This window comes from Eumetopias jubatus, unplaced genomic scaffold (genome assembly GCF_037043125.1).
Source record: "Eumetopias jubatus isolate StellerSeaLion01/CBP00866 unplaced genomic scaffold, mEumJub1_p1.0 scaffold_9, whole genome shotgun sequence".
Classification (NCBI taxonomy): domain Eukaryota; kingdom Metazoa; phylum Chordata; class Mammalia; order Carnivora; family Otariidae; genus Eumetopias; species Eumetopias jubatus.
Genome location: NW_028274815.1, coordinates 119,095,844 through 119,116,998, shown reverse-complemented (window position 1 = coordinate 119,116,998; position 21,155 = coordinate 119,095,844). Strand labels below are relative to the sequence as shown.

The 21,155-nt window shown below is 38.1% G+C and overlaps 1 protein-coding gene across 1 annotated transcript in view; it reads right to left on the bottom strand.

Annotated features, from left to right (window-relative positions):
• CTNNBL1 (catenin beta like 1) overlaps positions 1 to 21,155 on the bottom strand; it is a 161,247-nt gene that overhangs the window by 65,832 nt on the left and 74,260 nt on the right. Inside the window, exons 8-10 of the mRNA XM_028118615.2 lie at positions 20,629 to 20,701; positions 20,334 to 20,392; positions 18,499 to 18,647 (exon numbers count right to left, since the gene is read on the bottom strand). Of these exons, the coding sequence (XP_027974416.1) occupies positions 18,499 to 18,647; positions 20,334 to 20,392; positions 20,629 to 20,701 (281 nt within the window). The remainder of the gene's footprint in view (positions 1 to 18,498; positions 18,648 to 20,333; positions 20,393 to 20,628; positions 20,702 to 21,155) is intronic.

The window sequence follows — 21,155 nt, the reverse complement described above, 5'->3', positions numbered from 1 at the left end:
AAACAGTTTTACTTCTTCCTTTCCAATCTGGATGCCTTTTATTTCATTTCCTTGCCTAACTACCCTGGCTAAAACCTCCAGTACAATGCTGAATATAAGTGGTAAAGGCGGACATCCTTGTCTTGTTGCTGATCTTAGGGGGAAAGCACGCAGTCTTTCACCATTAAGTATGATATTAGCTGTGGATTTTTTGTGGATGCTCTAATATGAAAGGTTGGAGAAGTTCCCTTCTATTCCTAGTTTAGGTATTATTTTTATCATGAAAGGTGCTGGGTTTTGTCAAATGCTTTCTGCATCTTATTATTCCTTTCTCTATTTTTCAGTATCTTTCATTTTTCCATAATGAACATGTATTACTTTTTAGACTTAGGAAAGTTAAACTGTTTTCAAGAAAAAATAAAAGTGATTTTTCCCTTGTCACTGGCTACTGTTCTTGCAAACAGTTCTCTAAGGAGTATAATTTTCTATAACCTTATAGTGTTTTCTTTAACACTCTATGAGATAGGAACAAGTCAATCATTTCATATCTTAGTGTACCTGGTAAATCAACCAACCAAGCCAATATTCAGTATTTACTGAGGAATTACTCAGTACTGTAGTAGACACAAGAGAAAAACAAAAATTAAAACATGGCTTCTGCTTTCAAAAACATGTAAATCTATTTAGGGAGACTAAATTAATACGAAATCATCAGGCAAAAGTAGAAGTCGGCAAATAACTTTTTCCCCCACGTATTATTCAATCTACAAATATTTACTGGATATATCTCATGTGAATATGACAGATCATGTCCCAGTCCTCATGGAGCTTACATTCTTAACTACAGGAGACAAATGGAAAATCAAGATACTTGATAGTGTTGTCATGGAAATAATGCAATGTAAAAGAATGAAAGGAGAGGATATTTTAGGTTAGGTTATTAAGGAAGGACTCTTTAAGGGTAACATCTGTATTGAGATCTGAGTGTTGAGATGAATCGGTCTTGTACAGTTTAGGGGCAAAACAACATTAAAGGCAGAAGGAAGAGCACATGCAAAGGCCCTAAGGTGGAAATGGGCTGGCATGGTCAAAGAAGAGACAGAAGCCTGGCATTTTTGAAGCATAAAGGAACAGTATTCCTAGCTTAGATCTGAGGGGAAAACATGGGCTATACCAAAGGCCTTGTATGACACAGTAAGACCTCCAAGTAAAGAACTGGTTCTAGGAGTTAAGAAGATATAATTCAACATACTTGTTCTGAGACCATTATGCGTTAGTTACTTTAGAGGGAGAGAGAGATTATGTATATGTGGGGGAGTACAGGAAAAGAAAGATATATATGTAAATATTTCAAAGCAGGTCAGAGAGTAAGAGGGGTGAGTGTGAGTTACTCCTAGTAAAGCCTGGAGAAGAAAGTCCATCAGCTTAAGAGGAAAACTGGGGTAAGATTTTTTTTAATTATTATTTTTAAGAATATGGACAATTCAGTCATATTTTTAGAGCATCAAGAAGCCAGCAGTGATAAGGATACTAAAGATATAAAAGGGGAGAATGGAAGATGGAGTAAGGTGACTATCAGGCAAGGGGAGGCAAGCCTTACCACAAAGGTGGTAATAACATAACCCAAAGCCCTTCACCCAATTTCTCACCTGAAAGCCAAAGAAAAGGAATCAGAAATAGCATCCCTTTGGAGAGTCTTTTGTAGAGGAAACACTATTAAGACATGGCATTATTAAAGTGCTAAGGATGACAAGGCATGCTTATCTATGTCAGACCAGCCAGCCAAAATTGAGTCCCAGTGAGTGGAAAAAAGGGGAGTACATAAAAAACTTGTTGACAGGGCCTGCTGGTGCTAGCCATCCTGGTTTACCTGAGACTGTTCCATTTTTGGCACTGAAAGTACCACATCCTGGGAAACCTCTCAGTCCTAGCAAACCTGGACTGAGCAAAGCTGGACATCTTACTTGATGCCAACCTCAAAAGACCAAGGATGTATTATAAATATTCTTACCTTTACTCCCTTTGCCATAGAATTAATCAAAACCCACAAATACTCACAAATGACATTCAACACAACTACTGAGTTTAAAAGAAAAAAAAAGGTTTCTACTGAGCATGTGCCTTCATGCAGCAGGCACTATACAAGCTGCTGGTAATTCTAAGCTCCCTGTCTTTAAGCAATTTAAGGACAGTTAAATATAAATAATTTCAAAAGCCCAGAGCAGCGGAAATTAAGTCCAAGTAGGTGAGAGGTAGAGATAATTAATTTTATCTGGGAGAAGTCAGTGAAGGCGTCACATGGACGGTAGATAACATCTGAACACAGTCGGAAGAATGAGCATTTGCCAGGCAGAGAGGAGAGAGTGAAGCCACTGGTGACAGTGTGGGTACACAGCATGTGCAAAGGTATAGGAGGCTGTTAAGAGCATGCCACCTAGGCAAAGCAGAGGTAGCTGTGAATGACTGGGGTTAGCAGATGACTAAGGAGAGGCAGGCAGAGGTCACAACAGGCCCTAGATGTGCTGCCCAGGGCCCCTGGGCTCCATGCCACAGATGTTGAGAAGCCATGAGATGTTGAAGAAAAGGAGGGCACTAGATGGATACATTCTAGAAACCTTACTCTGACAGCCATGTGATGAAGGCACTAGAGCGAAGACAGAGCTGGGGAGCAGGGAGGACAGTTAGGAGACCATGACAATGGTGTAAGTGAAAGATGACAAAGAGTTTGCACACCATACTGGTAAAAAAAAAAAAGACACCAAGCTGGAATTCTAACAGGAAACTAGGCAAATAATCTATTTGTTTTCACTGCAGCTGGACTTGAGCATCCTACTTCACAAACCTGAATTTGCAAAGGTTATGACTAGGGCACATAATGATGTGAGTAGAAATTAGGAAACCAAGCTATATCCTCATTGTTTAGTCACTAGGGAAAGGCCTCCTGAGATGAAGGACGATCATGTACCAGGGCACCTTCAGTTACCATGCAGCATACATTCAAACCATTTCACAAATAACACAGAACTGTTGGAAATACTAAAGGTAAAAGACTCTGACTTAGCCAAGTCTCTCTCTCTCTCTTTTTCCTGCCTAAGCAAATTCAACAAACAAAAGATTTAAAAAGTACAGGTTTACTTTAAAAAGTAAAACTCTTCTTCACGTAGGCAGTGTAAGACACATTTAAAGGGGGCAGTAATTGCATATTGATCACCATTTAGGCAAGCTGCATGGAGGTGAACTTTGGAATATTCATTGGGCTTAAGTTCAGGCTTTTAGCAATCAATAGCTGTTTGGCCTGACTTTCTTGGGTTGACTTTATTTGAAATATTTATTCTACTGGAGGACAAGTAGTTTATCTTAGTCTTGTCTGGGTTCATCAGGTTGTCGATCACGCCAGGACCAAAATGAATGCTAGCCTCTATAAAAGTGGGTGGTTGTGGGAAATGACACAGAGTCATCTACTGCTCCTTATTCTGCCAAAATGAACCTTTTGATGCGGAGGAAGAGATGGGGAGAGGGAAGTTTTCCACTGTGGTTTTAATTAGCTTGTTCTTTATTATATAAAAACACTTTTGCAATAAACACGCATTCTGAGTATAACTTTTTTTGTTCATTTGTTCTTTCATCAAATACATGAGGTACCTAACAGGTGCCTGACGGAAGGTGATGACATAGAGGCAGGCACGGCTCCTGTGTGTCAGGAACTCAGTTCACAGGCGAGACAGATATGCAGACAATGGGTATACTGAGAAAAGCCTAGCACCACGGTGAAGGTTTTCTTCTACAAAGTAGAACATGAACGCAGGAAGGAGGGCTGAGTATCTGAGTATCTGAGTCAGAGAGGCCTCACAAAAGAGATGATGCCTGAACCAAGCTTTACTGGATGTCTTTCCCAGACAGGTGAAAAGGAGGAGGGTGTTTCAAGCAGACAGAAAGAAGAGCGCATGCAAAGACAGAGTAAGCTGGGCACATTCAGGGAAGCGGTGCACAGTACTGCTAGAATACAAAGAGCAAGAGGGGCAGCAGCAAAACATGAAGCCTGCTGATTCTGTGTATTAGAAAGATTACACCTGCCATAGTGGATCGAAAAGTACTTGATGGTGGGGGGGAGCAGAAGACAGAGGGAAAATATATCAGAGGCAGAGAGATGGTTAAAAAAAAAAAAAAGCAAAGTAATAGTAGAGTAGGAGTGAAAAGGACTGAATTCAGATTGAACCTGGGGTGCCTATGAGACACAGCAGTGATGTCCAGCTTAAACATATGGGTCTGGAGTCTAGGAATGAGATTAAAAGGGACTGACAAATAGAAAAAAAAAAAAGGTGACAGTCAGGCAGTCTTTAAATGATACTGTGAACCACAAATTAATTCTGGCAAGAAACTTGGATAATGCCATATGAAATAATTTTTGTTTGCTTTACAATGTACACGATAAAGTTCATTTCCTCTTAGCTCCCAGAACAGAAGATCACCTTCCAGGATCCATGATTTCTATGAATGAGACAGTGAGATCAAAATAACTAAATTCATAGTTGATCTCAAACTATTGTGCCAAATAACACTGGTGCTCTGGGAGATGCTAAGAGATACTCCACTGCTAAAACAGAATAATGGTGGTCTTCTATGTTGCTAGACATAGTTTTTTAATTTTCCATTTCTATTCCCATCCATCTTTCATAAACTACTGGTACCAACCACTGCTCGACTAATTGCCAGAGAACAAAACAAATATGTAGAAGACAGAGGTTAAGATTTTGGTGTATAGCACTATGGTGGGCCCGGTATGCAGAGAAACCACTTATGCCATAGGCTGACCTGACGATAAAGTAAGATGAACAATCAAGTGACCAAAAACCAGGGCTCTAAAGAGCACACGTTGGCAAACTTTATGCAAAGGGCCAGACAGAAAATACCGTAGGTTTCACGGGCCGTATATTGTTTCTGTAGCATCTTTTTCTTTGTGTGTGTTTTAAAATATATGTGACACTTCTAAGATACAAAAACCATTCTTAGCTTGTTGGTCATAGAAAAACAGGCCTCAGCCAGATCTGTTCCACAGGCCTTCGTTGCCAATCTCTAATAAGAGGATCAACAAAGCTCAAATCTGGTTCTTCAAAAAGACCAATAAAATGGACAAATCTTTGGCAAAAGGGATCAAGAAAAAGAGAAAAGGCACACACACAAAAAACAGTAATGGGTATGAAAAGAAAGGGAGAGAACTACAGATACAGCAGATATTAAGCCAACAGAGCATAAGGAATAATTTTAAGCCAGAAACTTGGAAAGCAGGTAAGATGGACAAATTCCTAGGAAAATATAAATTTCCCAACTGACTCAAAAAAAAAAGAAAAAAGAAAACCTGAATGGGTCTAAAGCCATTCAGAAAACTCAATCAGTAGTTAAAAATCTTCTCTCAAAGAAAATTTAAAGTCTAGAAGCAATCACTATCAAGTTCTACCAAATATTCAAGAAGAAAATAATTCTAATATTAAACTCCTACATTATTCAACTCATTTAATAAAGCATCATTCAACTCATTTATAAAGTTAAAACAAACAAACAAAAGCTTTCTGAGAGTAAACTTACTGGCCAAACCCACTCAGGTATTGGTATCAAATTCCTAAATAAAATACAGAATCCTATAAAACATAAAAAAGATGGGCTTCTCCCAGGAATGAAAGGTTAGTTCAACATTAGAAAATCCTTTAATGCAATTTTCACCATATTAACTTTAAAAAACCATCTCGGTAAATGCAGAAAAAGTTTTTGATAAAATTGACTGATCAATTATGTAAAATCTGTGACATCAATAAGAGAAGAAATTTCCTTAATCTGACAAATGCTATCTCCAAAAAACTCAAAACAAACATTATACTCAATAAAATACATTCCCTTTCTGAAAACAAACATTATACTTAATAAAATACATTCCCTTTAACCCAGGAATAAGAAAAGTTTGCCCTTGATCACTACTCCTTCCTATTCAATCTTGCATTAAAAGGCATAGCTAGTAAAATGTAAACACACACACAAACTAACAAATTATTGAAATGAAATGTGACAGAAAATAATCTTGTTCCTACCTATTAACTGCTACTCCCTAAAAAGGGCATATACCCAGGGGTTTGCTACTAAAAGTTCAACAAGTAGTTCTCCAGGAAAAAAGTGCTGATTGTTTTATTTTCCAGTTTACATGGCGTAAATACTCCCACTCTACCAGATTTCAAGTTACCAATGTGATCCCACTAAACATGGTGTGGGAAAGAGAGGCGCACAGTGAGCTTTCATGAGCCTGTACGAGCTATCTCAAACACATCACTGTTTATACTTCCCTCCCTGCACCAAGGACATCAGGCTTGGCCATGTGACATTTTATGGCCAATAAAATGAGAGCATAAGTAATACAGGTGTCTTTAGAGAAGAAGTTTAAAGATTTATTGCATTAATCAGCCTTTTCTCTCTGCTATGAGAAAGTCACATCCCACTGAACACTTCCTTTAGTATGAATCCCAAAATAAAGATGTGGAGCAGAACTTCAGATGGCCAGTGATGGATGTATCAGGAGTGAAAAATAAACATCTGTCACTGAAAGTCCTTGAGGTTGCAGAGTTGCTATTGCAACAAAACCAGACTGATACGTGACATAGCAAAGTTGCTTAATGTAAGATCAATACATAAAAGTTATTTATATTACTGTCCACTAGCATTGAATAGTAAGAAAATGTATACTAGAAAGTGTTTTTAAAAATAGATAATATGCTCTTGGACTTCCACTTTGGGCCAAGATGAGGTAACAGGGACTAAATTTATATCACCCCCCCGACCCAAAACAAACAAACAAAAGGACAAAACATATCCAACAATGGCTTCCAGACACTTGACATCAGGTAGCACAAGACAGTGATCCCCGAGAAAGGGAAACACATGCAATGAGCCCAGCTAGCTGCTTGGAGAGTCTCCAGGCCTCAGAGCAGAGAGGGTGGAGATGCAGAGCAGAGGAGGGGAGACCGATGCAGCTGGAGCTCACAGGGCAGATTGCCAGACCAAGCGCTGCACTGAGATGTGCACAGGGTCTCTCTGAGTCTTCAGTGCATGTGAGCAAACTAACCAAGGCTGCGGGAAATGAGCCACCTGAAAGAAGGGGAAGCAGTGCCTAGAACTCACCGAGGACCAGAAATAGTTTGTGTTCCCACCAGCTGGAGTGGAAAGACTTTGTGAATTCACAGTGCATCAGGTGGAGTACTCAGGAGGGTACCACTTCAGTCCTGAGGCAAAACTAGCCAGAGACTAAAGGCTAGTCTGGTCCCACCTAACAGAGCGTAAAAGTAGGCCTCCAAAGAAGCAAACTACTCCCAGTAATTTAACTATATCCTAGAACAAAGTTCAAGAATATTTATAAGGAGACATAGACACACACACATAGACACACATCCAGCATCCAAAAGGTAAAATTCACAATATTTAAATTTCAGAAAAAAAAATTAACAGGCATTTAAAGAGGCAGGAAAACATTAACCATAAAGAGGAGAAAAATAATAAAAATAACATAGATGACAAATTAAGAGACATTAAACTAGTTTTATTATAACTATATGTGATATATGCAAGAAGGTTAAAAAAAAGCTTCAGTATGCTAACTAGAAACAGGGAAGATATCTAGAGAAGAAAAATACAATGTCTGGTGAATAACACACTGGATGAGATTAAGTGCAGAAGAAAAGAGTGAGCTTAAATACATAATGATAGAAACTAAAATAAAACAGAAAGAAAAAAAAAAGCCTGAGAAAAATTAACAGATTACCAGTGAACCGTGGTTGGACAACTTCAAATAGCCTAATATACATGTAATTGGAGTTCTTGATGGGGAAAAAATATATAATGATCTCAAAAATTTCCACATTTGATGAAAACTACAAGCCCACAGATCCAAGAAGCTCAATGAAGCCCAAACACAAGAGCCATGAAGGAAACTACATCAAGGTACCTCATAACCAGACTGTTCAAAATCAGCAAGAGAGAGCATCCTAAAAACTTCCAGACAAAAGGGGACACATTACATACAGAGCTAACATAAGAATGACAGCAGACTTCTCATGGCTAACCAAGCAATCCAGAAGACAGTGAAGCAACACTGTTAAGAGACTGAAAGAAAGAAAAAAAAAAAAACCTATTATAACAAAGAATGCTATACCTGGTGAAAATATCACTCAAAGGTGAAGGCAAATATTTTTTCAGACATACCCAAGTTGACGGAAGTCATCACGAATAGACCAACACTATAAGAGATGTCAAAGGAAATCACTTGGGAAGAAAGAAACTGATACCAGATGAAAATCTGAATCTACACAGAAGAATGAAGAGCACTGACAATGGCAAATGGGTTGATAAAAATAAAAGATTTTTTTCTAACTTAAAAAAAAATCTCTTTAAAAGATAACTATTTAAACAAAAAGATAAACAATATGTGTTGGTCTTTATAACATATACATAAGTAAAATATATGACAACAATAGCACAAAAACCAGGAGGGAGAAATGGAAGTATATTGTTGCAAAGTTCTTACACTGTAGATGAAATCGTATACAACTACCTGAAGACAGACTGTAGTAAGTTAAAGATGTATATTACAAATTTGAAAACAACCACTAAAAAAGGCAAAGAGAAAGAGTTAAGAAGCCACCTAAGAAAATAACACGGAATAATAAAAAATGTTAATCTAAAGGAAGGCAGACGTGGGGCACCTGGCTGGCTCAGTTGGTACAGCAAGCAACTCTTGATCTTGGGGTTGTGAGTTCGAGCCCCATGTTGGGTGTAGAGATTACTTAAAAAACAAAATCTTAAAAAAATAAAATTAAAAAATAAAAGAAGGCAGACAAAGCAAAACTGTAAATGGTGCAGACAAAGCAAAAATGTAAATGGCACAAACACCTAAATTAAAAGGCAGAAATTGCTATGAAGACTCCAATGTATACTACCCACAAAAAAACCCCCACATTTTAAATACAAAGATGCATAGGCTTGCAGATGGCTGTCTTCTCACCATGTCCTCACACAGCCTTTTCTCTGTGTACCATACTCCTGATGATGTCTCTTCCTCTTCTCATAAAACCACCAATTCTATTGGATTAGGGACCTACCGTTATGACCCCATTTAACCTTAATTATCATCTTAAAGACCCTATTTCTAAATACAACCACCCTGGAATTAGGGCTTCAAATATGAATAGAGGAGGGGACAAAACTTATTCCATGATAGATGGTAAAACATGTAGTATGCTTACACTAATCAAGAGAAAGTTATGGTGGCTATATTAATATCAAACAAAGTAGATTTCAGATCAAGGAACATTATCAGGGATAAAGAGAGTCATTTCATAATGATAAAAGAGTCAATTAAGCAAGACAGCATATACTCCTAAATATTTAAGCACCTAAAAGAATTTCAAAATACATAAAGCAAAAACTGACAGAACTCAAAGGAGAAACAGACATATTCACAATTACAGTCAGAGGTTTCACACCCCTTTTATAACTGATAGAATAAGTAGACAGAAAATCTGTAAGGATATAGAAGACTTAAACATCACCATTAACTTAACCTAGCTGATATTTACAGAACATTCTTTTCAGATGCACAAGGAATATTCAGCAACATAGACTATGTTCTGGGCCAAAAACAAGTCTTAATAAATTTAAAAGGATCCAAATAACATAAAGTATGTTCTCTGACCACAATGGTATTAAAGTTCTCTGACCACAGTGGTATTAAAGGTATTAAAGAAATAAAAAATAGAAGGGTATTTGGGAAATTGCTAAATATTTGGAAAGTAAATAACACACTTCTAAATAACTCATGGGTCAAGGATGAAATGAAAAGATAAATCAGAAAGTATTTTGAACTGAATAAAAGTATTCTGAATTGAAAATACAACATATCAAAATGTGTGTGACAGGCTTAAGGTAGCAATTAGAGAGAAATTTATAGCATCAAACATGTTAAAAAATAAGATCTTGGGGCTCCTGAGTGGCTCAGTTGGTTAAGTGGTCAACCCTTGATGTGGGTTCAGGTCATTATCTCAGGGTGGTGAGATCAAGCCCCACATCAGACTCTGTACTCAGCAGGGAGTCTGCTTGAGATTCTCTCCCTCTCCCTCTGTTCCACCCTCTGCTTGTGTGCTCTCTCTCTAAAATAAACAAATCTTAAAAAAAAAATAAGATCTCAATTAAATGATCTTCAATTCCCACCTTGAGAAATCAGAAGAATAGCAAATTGAACCCCCAAGTAATCAGAAGGAAAAAAAAATGATCAGAGAAGAAATCACTGACATAGAAAACAAAAAGTAGTAGAGATAAATCAGTAAGAAAAACCTGATTCTCTGACAAGATCAACAAGCCAGCCTGATTAAGAAAAAAAGAAGACATCAAAGGCCAACATTGGGAATAAGGTAGAGCACATCACTACAGATTCTACAGATATTAAAAAATAAGGGAGTACTCATGAACAACTTTTGGCCAATTGGTTACACCACTAAGATAAAATGAATTCCTTGAAAGACACTGACTACCTAAGTTTACTCAAATGGAGTAAAATCATTGCAATAAGTTTAAAAATTTTATCTCAGCAAAATTTAAAACTTTCAAAACACTATGAAAAGGAAAAGGCCAGTTATGGGCTCAGAGAAACTATACGTAAAACATTTATCTGACAACAGATTGTATCTATGATATATAAAGAACTGTTATAATTCAACAATAAGACAAACAACTCCCCCTCCTCCTGCCAAAATGGGCAAGAGGTTGAACAGACGCCACCAAAGAAGATGTATGAGTGGCAAATAAGCACATGGAAAAAGCCCATTATCATTAGCCACAAGGGAAATGAAAATTAAAAGCACAAGATACCCACTAGAATGACTAAAACAAAAAACACTGACCACACCAAGAATTAGTGAGGATATGGGGCAAATGGAAGTTTCATACACTGCTGGTGAGAATATAAAAATGGTATGGTATAACAGTTTTGTAAAAACAGATTGAGTGTCTTAAAAAGTTAACCATATTCTTATCATATGACCCAAACATTCAACTCACAGGCATTTATCCAAGAGAAATGAAAAAGATGTCCACCCGAAGATATGTACCTGAATATTCATAACTTTGTTTATTAGAGCAGTAACACTAGAAACCCAAATGCCCATCAACAAGTGAATAAACAGAGATATATTCATAAAATGGAATGCTACACAGCAAAGAAAAAGGAACAAACTATTGATACACATGGAATGAATCTCAAAATAATTATAGTTAAAATAATTATTATAGTAGTTAAATATGCCAGAGCAAAAAAAAAAAAAAAAAGAGTACATACTGTATGACTCCATTTACATAAAGTTCTAGAAAATGCAAACTAATCTATAATGGACAGAAAGCAAATCGATGGTTACCTAGAGACTTGAGGTGGAGGGAGAGGAGTTATGGATTACCACGGGGCCCAAGGAAACATTTGGGCACGATAAATTTGTTTGTTGTCATGTTCGCAGTCATGGTATGATAGGTCGACACACACTGCAAAACTCATCAACTTGTGTACTTTAAATATGTACAATTTAGCAGCCCTGGAATGATGAATAGCTATGAAGTCTGATGGAAGGGCTCCGACAGGTCCTCCACCATTTCCTGCCAAGTAATCTTGCTTCAGTTTAATCTGCCTTCTCAGTCCCAGCACTTTCCATTTATGAAAAAGTAACGTCAGCCTGGAGGGCTGTTGGAAGGATTACTTTGTCCTTTGAAGCGTTTTTCTGGTTCCCAGAGAACAGGTGCAAACTACTATTATCCATCTTAGAAAGAATGATAATATTCAGTGAATGGGGAAAGGGAACGCTTGCTTGTTGGACAAACAACAAGCAAGATGTGTGTGTGCAGTTTGAAGCACAAACTGTATAAAACCCTATCAGGAAGCTCAACTGATTTCTAAAATGTTTGCATTATTATTTTGCTTTTGCAGTTAAATCCCAGAGACTGAAAGTAAGAAGAAAAAGCTCTAGCTCTTAAAAAACAACAAAAACCTGAAAAGGACCACAAGAGTAATAATGCGGTTGAGTTTGGACCTTCCCATGTTCATTAGGAACAAAACCAATATAGAACAAGGTAAAAACAAAGGGAGTAAAATTTCAAGGTTTAAAAGTTCCCCAGGCTGGCCTGCCTACCCTTACACTTTGGTTCAAGCCTAAGTCCAGAACTGGGCCTGCAAAAACTTACTTTGTAGATGGTATACCATCCCCATTTTTTTGTTTTCTTTGTCAGAGACACTTTTCTTTAAATTAAGGAAAATCTTACTGAGAAACCTCAGGGGGAAAAAAATCGGTAGTTCCTAAAGGGATGTGTCTATGTACCCTTCTCTCTCTTTTTTTTTTTTGTCTATACAGTTAATAACCAAGATAGGTTCACTGTCTTTCTGCTACACAACCCCAAGCTGCATTTGTACACATCCCTTGGGATCTCAATGGTCTCTTCTCTTTCTAACTGAAACAGGGTTTTACAACAGAAGTAATAAGCTTCATGTCAACATTTTCAAGGAAACGGACAATGTAATTCTTGTCTCCCACTGGCTTTGTTGTTTCTTAAAGAACACTGAACCATTTGAAACAAGGACATACTGTTAAAAAAAAAGTGCTCTGTGGTGGCAGGAAGCAAACGATTTGGAGTACAGTCTATAATTAAACCTGATATATTGAAATCTTCTATTTGCAGCAACCATCTTACCAAAGAGAAATCTGTAACCAAGAGTGTAGAAAAGGCCAACCAGTCTCCATCCAGGGGGCAAGAGGGCATTTGTAGAGCTCTACCTTCATGTCTGGCTAAATTCTATAATGACCACTCCCCCCCAATAAGTATAAGTTAGTTTTATTTCTGAGAATTAGACTCTCTGAATCTGATCATTCTGTTAAACTTCACAATAAATTGTGACTTTCCTAAATTTTCTTTTTCTCTCAAATATCCCTGACTACAAAAATACCACTTGGCTCATAGTCGTATCTTAACTCTTCTGCTGCTAGCCAAAGACCACGCAAACATCCTCTCAGTACCATAATTCTTGACACTCAAAGCAAAAGAATGAGGACACACAAGGAGAAGTATTTTCTCCATCAGGGGAGGATATATCATATATACACAGTATATACTGTCCAAGAGGTTCTGCGTCTTCTACCCTCACCCCATCATTTTTCTTTCCTTATCAAAACACTATGACTAAATGAGATATTCCTTTGGGGGGGGGGAGTTCCTAGATGCTAGGATGGCTATCTGCTGCTTTTTCCACAGCAAGAGTTCCATTTCTTAAATATCACCTCAACAATCTTTTCTTCTTTTCCAAAATGTCTTCATCTGTCCTTTGACAGAGGAAAAACAAAAAATGAAAAGATTTTTTTTTTTCTTACTGATTCTGTCGACTACTGTAGAATCCAAACACTCTTAACACAGGAGTGAAAAAAAGTCGCCTGACAACTAAACTAACACCTGGGTGGGAGGATAAAGCAGAGGAGAAAGGCCTGTCCGGTAAAGGCAAAGAGGTAGTAGACCTCCTCAAAGTCCCTATAAACAAATGCTGAGGGACTGCAAATCTGCATGAAGGAATTCTCTGGATCTTGAGTAGAAAGGTTATAAGAAATGAATGCCTAAACCATAACCCTGAAATACCTTGGAGGATTATGGAGAGAGAGTATTGAGAGGTTCAAATGTCCCAAAGGAGGATAAACTGAAGTGTGGACACTTGTGTTGGCTTCTGCTCTGCTGCACAGCACGAGCACAGGCCAAACAGGACAGCAAGCCCAGCACTGCAGCTGATGCCTGGATTCCCCAGAGCCTTGAAGATCAGGTCAAAAACTGATCCGACAGGGAAGGGTGCTTGGGTGACTCAGTCGGTTGAGCAGCTCCTGATTTCGGCTCAGGTCATGATCTCAGGGTCCGGGGACTGAGCCCTGCATCCGGCTCTGCGCTCCATGTGGAATCTGCCTGAGGATTCTCTCTCTCTCCCTCTGCCCTTCCCCCTGCACATATGCTCTCTCTCTAAAATAAATAAATAAATCTTTAAAAAAAAAAAATCTGACAGGGAAAACTAGAACTAAATGTATCTAGGCAGAAGATTGAGCTCTCAACTATATGGCTTTTAATAAATCACTCATTCTTTGGGTCTATGAATGGGATTTGCTAGAAATTCTATAACCCAATGATTTAAAACAGCAAAAATGTTTCTCAGATCCCTTTCTCATTCATTTAGAAAATATTTACTGGGAACCTAATGTGTATCTATTGCTAGGTACTAGGGATAAAAGAGGAAGAAGACCTGGTTTCTGTTCTCAAGAGTCTTATAATACAGTCAGAGACAAACAGATGTCTACCACACAGGATGGTAAATGCTCCCATAGTGGAAAGCAGAGGATGCTAGAACCTAATCCTCAACATTTGGGAGTGGGTAGGTGGGTGGGCGTAAGGAGAGGGCTGAGGAAGTGACACAGGGGGAGAAGATTCTTAAAGAAATTTAGCCTAATCATCAACTGTTAAGGAGGATATGCTGGAATTCTCATGCCTTGCTGGGGTGTGGGGAAGGTGAGGAACAGAAAATGATACAACAACTTTGGAAAACAGCTTGGTAGTTTCTAATAGTGAACTTACACTTCCAATATGACCAAGTCGCTCCATTCCTAGGTATTTACCCTAGAGAGATGAAAATATATGTTTATCTAAAGATTTTTAAGCAGCTTTATTAATAATAGCAAGACACTGGAAACAACCCAAATGTTCATCAAGAGGTGAATAAATTAAAAAACGGATACAATGGAATGCAGAAATATAATGGAATACTGCTAAAAACGAACAAGAACCAAATTACTGATACATGCAAAATGAATGAATCTCAAAAACAATCTGTTGAGTGACACAGGCTAAACAAAACACAGACTAAATAAATTTAAATTTAAAAACTGATATTTGATTCAGTTATTAGGAAGCATCTAAGTATGTTTGGAGAAACTTAGGTATGGGAATCTACTTTCCAACTATAAATCTTATGAAACCTAGATACAAAGCAAGTGCTTTATGAAAATTTAGCACTGAATTGAGATGTAAATATGCACTGGATTTCAAAGACTTAGTAGGAAAAAAGTAAAATGGCGCAATAATATTTTTTGTTGATTACCTGTTGAGATGATTTTTATTATACTGGGTTAAATAAAATGTATTATTAAAATTAATTTTGTTTTTTTTAACCTTTTTACCATGCTACTGCAAAATATAAAACTATATACCTTGCTTGCATTACATTTCTATTGGACATTGCCATTTTATATCTCCATTGTGTTGAAAACACAGATGGATACATCCATCAAATTTACAACTATACACTTAAAATGGGCATGTTTTATTATAAATAAATTATGCTTCAATAAAGTTGATAAATATTAAATTGGGTAGTATATGTGCATGTGTGATAATGTGTGTGTGTAAATGACTATCTTGCTAATGACCTTTGCTTATCAATAATCAGAAATGTAAAAAAAAAAAAAATTCACAGATATGCAAACCCTTAAGAGGAATAGTTCATGTGACACATTAAATTATATTGCAGTTACTTAACATTGGCCTCCCTCACTAGTGATTGAGTTTCTCAAAAGCAAGAATCCTGTCTTGTTCATCTCTGTATTAAGCCTAGCACTTAACATAGTAATTTAACATTTATCAGTGTTTTAATAGCTGCAGAACTGTCCCAGACACATTACATATAGTTTAATTTCCACAAAATCCCTGCAAATTTGGCATCGTTACTCCCATTTTTCAGATGAAAAACTGAGGATCAGAGGTCAGAAAGGTTGGAGTAACTCACCACATAGCCACTAGTAAGTGAAAGAGCTTTGTTCCAAACCCACATTTACCTCAACTCCCAAAACCCACTCTTCCATGCTATATCACACTGCCACCTTTCCAGGAGGGCATTTCATGATTGCTCAATGCCTAAATCCCAGTAAAGAGTGGTACTTAGGAGCAATGGAACCACAGAATTTTCCTGAACTTCTAGTGCTACAGCCTCCAAGTCTTGAATGGGCTTCTCTCTAGACAGAGAGCAACTTGGCAACTCTTGCTAGATCAGGATGAATCTAGTAGGAAAAAAAAAAAAATCCCTCCTAATTAAACTTTCCATTTGGGAGTCTGAAGAAGAAAAATAACACAGAACAAAGAAGCATGGGAAAGAGAAAAAAGGGAATGCTGAATCTGCTAAAATAGCTAGTTAATGAAAAGAATTAATCTAACAGTAACTTCAGCATTCAAAAATGAAAAGTTAGAGGAGATCCTAAGGAGGTACAGTTTCTAAAGCTTTTGGAGCACCTTTTTAATTAGGCTCCCAGAATCTCAGCATTCCTGTTTGAATAATCCATATTTCTGATTATTTATTCAGCTCCCCACTGCTGCACATTACCAAGCCATATGCTACAGGAATACATCACTTCATATTTGCACTCAACCATCCAAAGACATTGGCAGTTCAGACCTTTAAGAAGCTTAGGAAAAAGTCCCTGTAGAGTACAGTTTTAAGGTTAGAAGGCCCAGGAAGCCAAATGCATCTTCTTTATATGCCATTTACTTGGGAGAAGGCGGGTCATTTCAACAAAAGAACAGGCAATTAGAAGGGTAAAGGAGATAAACAAACAAAAGACTCAAGAGAGTAAAGCTAGCAAAAATCAGCTGAACACTAAAGGCCTCCGAATAATTCCAATGCCCCTCTCTGCACTTTAAAATAGATTTTTTAAAGCAATTCCACAAAGGAAGATTTTCAATCAATCCAAGGTCTCGTATGCACTGGACAAACGAAGAGGTCTACTGTGCCCCCAGCCCTACACATGCCTAAAGAGAAGATATTTTAGAAACATAACCTTGAAAATCTTAAATACAAAAATAGTTTTAAACAAAAACATGGTCATTGAAGAATTTGCTACAATATCAAAACAATGGAAATAGTCTCAATATCACCAACAGAATACTAAGTAAGCTATCTTTCCTTAGAGTCCATTATACAGTTACTGAAAACTCCCACAAAGATGTCACGGCATGAGAAATGCCACGTTAAGTTTAAAAAGAAACAGTACAGAAAATTACATTTGTGACAGGACTAAAAAGCTGGCAAAAACAAGGAAATAATTACAGAAAAAAAGAGTGAAAGAAATCTGCACTCAAAGTTGGCTTGTGTTTACATGACAAGAGCTGTTTTTTTAGCTTCTTAGAGGCAGGAATCCTGTCTTACTCATTTCTTTTATAAGCGCAGCACTTAACATAGTACCTTATCAGTGTTTTAACAGCAGTTTTGCATGTCTATATTCTAAATTATATTTAATAGATACATTTATTGAATTTATAAAAAATTTTTTCAAAGATCTAGTTTAACATAGTTTGCATGTACATGAATAGAAGTTTCAAGAGTGCAGACTCTAGCTCGATTTCATGAAGAGTAATAATGATTAGTGTCTTCCAGCCACACAAACATAGTCTAGTGGCTCTCAGTTTAAAAAATGGCCACTTAACCCCACCACACTCTGGTCACCATACCCCTGCTCCCATTTCTCCCAGATTTCTCAAGGGTTATTGACACAAGCTACCTCCCATTTACTTCCAACATTAGGATTCCATGAAATATACTAAACACGATATCCATTTTAAAGATTTTATTTTTATTTATTTGACAGAGAGAGACACACTGAGAGAGGGAACACAAGCAGGGGGAGTGGGAGAGGGAGAAGCAGGCTTCCCGCTGAGCAGGGAGCCCAATGTGGGGCTCGATCCCAGGACCGTGGGATCATGTCCTGAGCCGAAGGCAGACGCTTAACGACTGAGCCACCCAGGCGCCCCAACATGATATCCATTTTAAATACCTTAAGGAATTAGAGCATAAATAATAGGAAGATCTATAAGGAAATTACCATAAAGAAAAGTTCGAGAACTGTCTTGCACATTTTCATATCTCCTATGCAAGCCACATAGCACATGTGCAATTCACAGAAAATATATAATGAAAAATATGTATAAATAAAAAATGATACTCTGCTATCAACAAGAAAAATACAGACAAACATATGGAATAGATAGGTCTATGTGATATAAAGTTAGAAATTAACATAGGGTATGTTTACAAGATCATGACTAGATTTCCCAAAACCAACACAGTAAGAGGAGCAAAAAGACATTTCCCTTCGAGAGCAGTCATATCACCAACTGATACAACAGGTTACAAACAGACCAAAATGTACTTTCTATTCATCCACTCTTAACTTGAGAGAAGACCCTCTCGCCACACACACACACACACACACACACACACACACACACACACACACACACACACACCCACCCACCCCCTGAAGGACCTACTGTTTTTCATATCTAAGAAACTCAATGGCCATAGATATGTGTTCTGGAATTTGGGCTAACGGTGAGGAGCTGGACAAAAAAAACGGGAGCACTAGGAGATAAGAAACGTACCTGAGCATGAGATTCATCAGCTGTAGACCCTCACCCTTCAGGAAGCGCTCACGATTGGAACTGAGCATCAGGCAGGAACAGAGTGAATCAAACAGATTCTCCATCATCTCCTGCTCTTCAGCGGTGCTAGGATTGTGTCTTTTAAACACCTGTTGAGCAAAGACACCAGAAAGCATGGAGCCATAAGAGAACATCTTTTCATCAGTCAGCACTCAACAATTTCCGAAGTCTGCCTGTCCTGATAAGCCCAGCAACTGAGGAAGCAGAAGCTCACCAAACAAAATTCTCTGCAGCTTCCATGTTAGAGAAACTGGACTTTCTGAGTCACAGGTATTAGACAGCTATCAGTTCAAACAAAAAACCAAAACACTCAACTGACCACTGGGTCCATAAGTGATTGATAGTTCCAACGAGGCAGATTTAAAAACAAAACAAAACAAAAAAACCCGAAAACCCAAACCAACAAAACCCTTTTACTGTGAAATGGAGCACAGACATAGAAAATTCCATAAAAGGCATATACAGCTGAAACCACCGTCTCCAGGTCAAAAACCAACTTTGCCAGTTCCCTCTAAAGCCCTCTACTTGCCCAGCCCAACCATGACCCAGTTCACCCCTTCTAACAGAAACCACAATCTGGAAGGGCCACAACCTAAGGAAGTTTCCTAACCGTTGGGGCTACTGAACTGCCTTACACAGCAGTTGTGGCTCTAAAGTCATGGAAATAGCTAAAAGCAGAAGTTTCGTCTCTGCCAGAGATACACGGCATGTTAAGAGGAAAGCCTTTTATCAGTATATGCATACCCAGAGACTCCACTAAAAAATGATCAATAATCTTGCAGGAACAGGACGAAGCACCTTCCCAGAACACTGGGAACAGATTCACATTTCAAAGCTCTATTTTTTGGGGTGGAGGCCAAGCCACTCAGGCTGCTGGCACCAAGATGGCAGATGTATGCAAACTGACATCTCAGACACTCCCAACACTCAAGATTTTATCCAAATGATCTATATTCAGTCTTGGTTTTAGAATAGCACAGAAGAGATTTGTTAGAAGAAATCTTAACAGTATTTTCAGAATGCCAGCAGAACATTTCAACTAGACTTACGTTTCTTACAATGAGAAAATGGCACTTTCTAATTTCTCTCTTTTTTTTAAAGATTTTATGTATTTATTTGACAGAGAGAGAGAGACAGCGAGAGAGGGAACACAAGCAGGGGGAGTGGGAGAGGGCAAAGCAGGCTTCCCGCGGAGCAGGGAGCCTGATGTGGGGCTCAATCCCAGGACCCTGGGATCATGACCTGAGCCAAAGGCAGACGCTTAACAACTGAGCCACCCAGGTGCCCCATTTTCTAATTTCTTATTCCAGCCTCTAGAACCACATCCTTCCCTATCCTCTTCCGTGACCTCTATCCCACAGCATTGGAACTTGTATTCCTTGAGCTTATCTGGATTCTAAATGAAGAGAATCCATTTTACTGGCAGACTGAAAGGAAAGGAAGTGATTAATCTTGGGACTGGGTCAACTGGAAATAATTTGGTATTCTCGGCCCAAGAATATACACTTAAGCAGGAAGCATACCTCTTCTGAATTGACAAATATCAGAAGACGGAGAAAATCCATAGCAGATACACAGTGATACCTGGTCATAAAGAGCAAATGACTAAGAAAAGGAGGCAAACTATGTAGCTCCACTGTAACCTCAAACCTGCCAACATACTCCATATGGCTTGCATTACATGGCCTATTTCTTCCCACATTTTCTAGCTCCACCTCCCATTTAAAGCAGGCCATGTATCTTCATGGCAGACAGGAAGCATAAGAATTACTCACGGATAACTGCTGAAGAAGCACATCGATTCCATCCAGCTCCCCAAGCAATTCCCTGTTTTCTAAAAGGGGAAAAAAATAGAGGAAGAAAAAAATGAAGCTAACTGTCAGATTTTACAGCCGTCTAACACTGATACATCAGCAAACAAAATCAATACAGCTTGACAGAGTACAAAAGCTGCACAGAGAGCGAGAGGGAGAGCAAGGGGATGCCAAAGGCAAGAGAGCTTGCTGTCATGATTTGAAACAAGCCTGGCTCCTATCCTAACAGAATATCAATACTGAGAGGGAGCCTCACCATCATTGTCCTGGAGCAATATGGCCAGCACTTCACTACAATACAGTTTGTTGGCATCAAAAGGCATCTTTGCCTGTGGGGAAATAGGAGAAATGAGAAAAAACGTTAAGGGGCCATGCTTCCTTCCCCGGGATGAATTTTTCACAAGAACTAGGATCTGAGTTAGAAAGAAGCAGAAGTTAGAAAGCAAAAAGGCAGGTTAATGGTAAAAAAAAAAAAAAAAAAAAAAAGTCTGCCTCTACTCTCAAGAGATCAGACTCAAATACTACATAGTAAAACCATAAATGGCAGATGTACACAATGGCTCTCACATTGCTAATGCCCAGGTATGAAAGTCACCTCCTCAGTGAAGCCTTCCCAGGTTCCCCATTTTAAGTCCAGGGACTGTTGTCTAGCATTATAGTACATACTCAAATGCGAACTAGAAGAATGATTGAAAGTTTTGAAAGTTTTGAAATTTTAAGACTAAAATCCATTATGAAGCTTTGTTCACATATTACAATCATAAAATTAGGCTGTAAATTAGC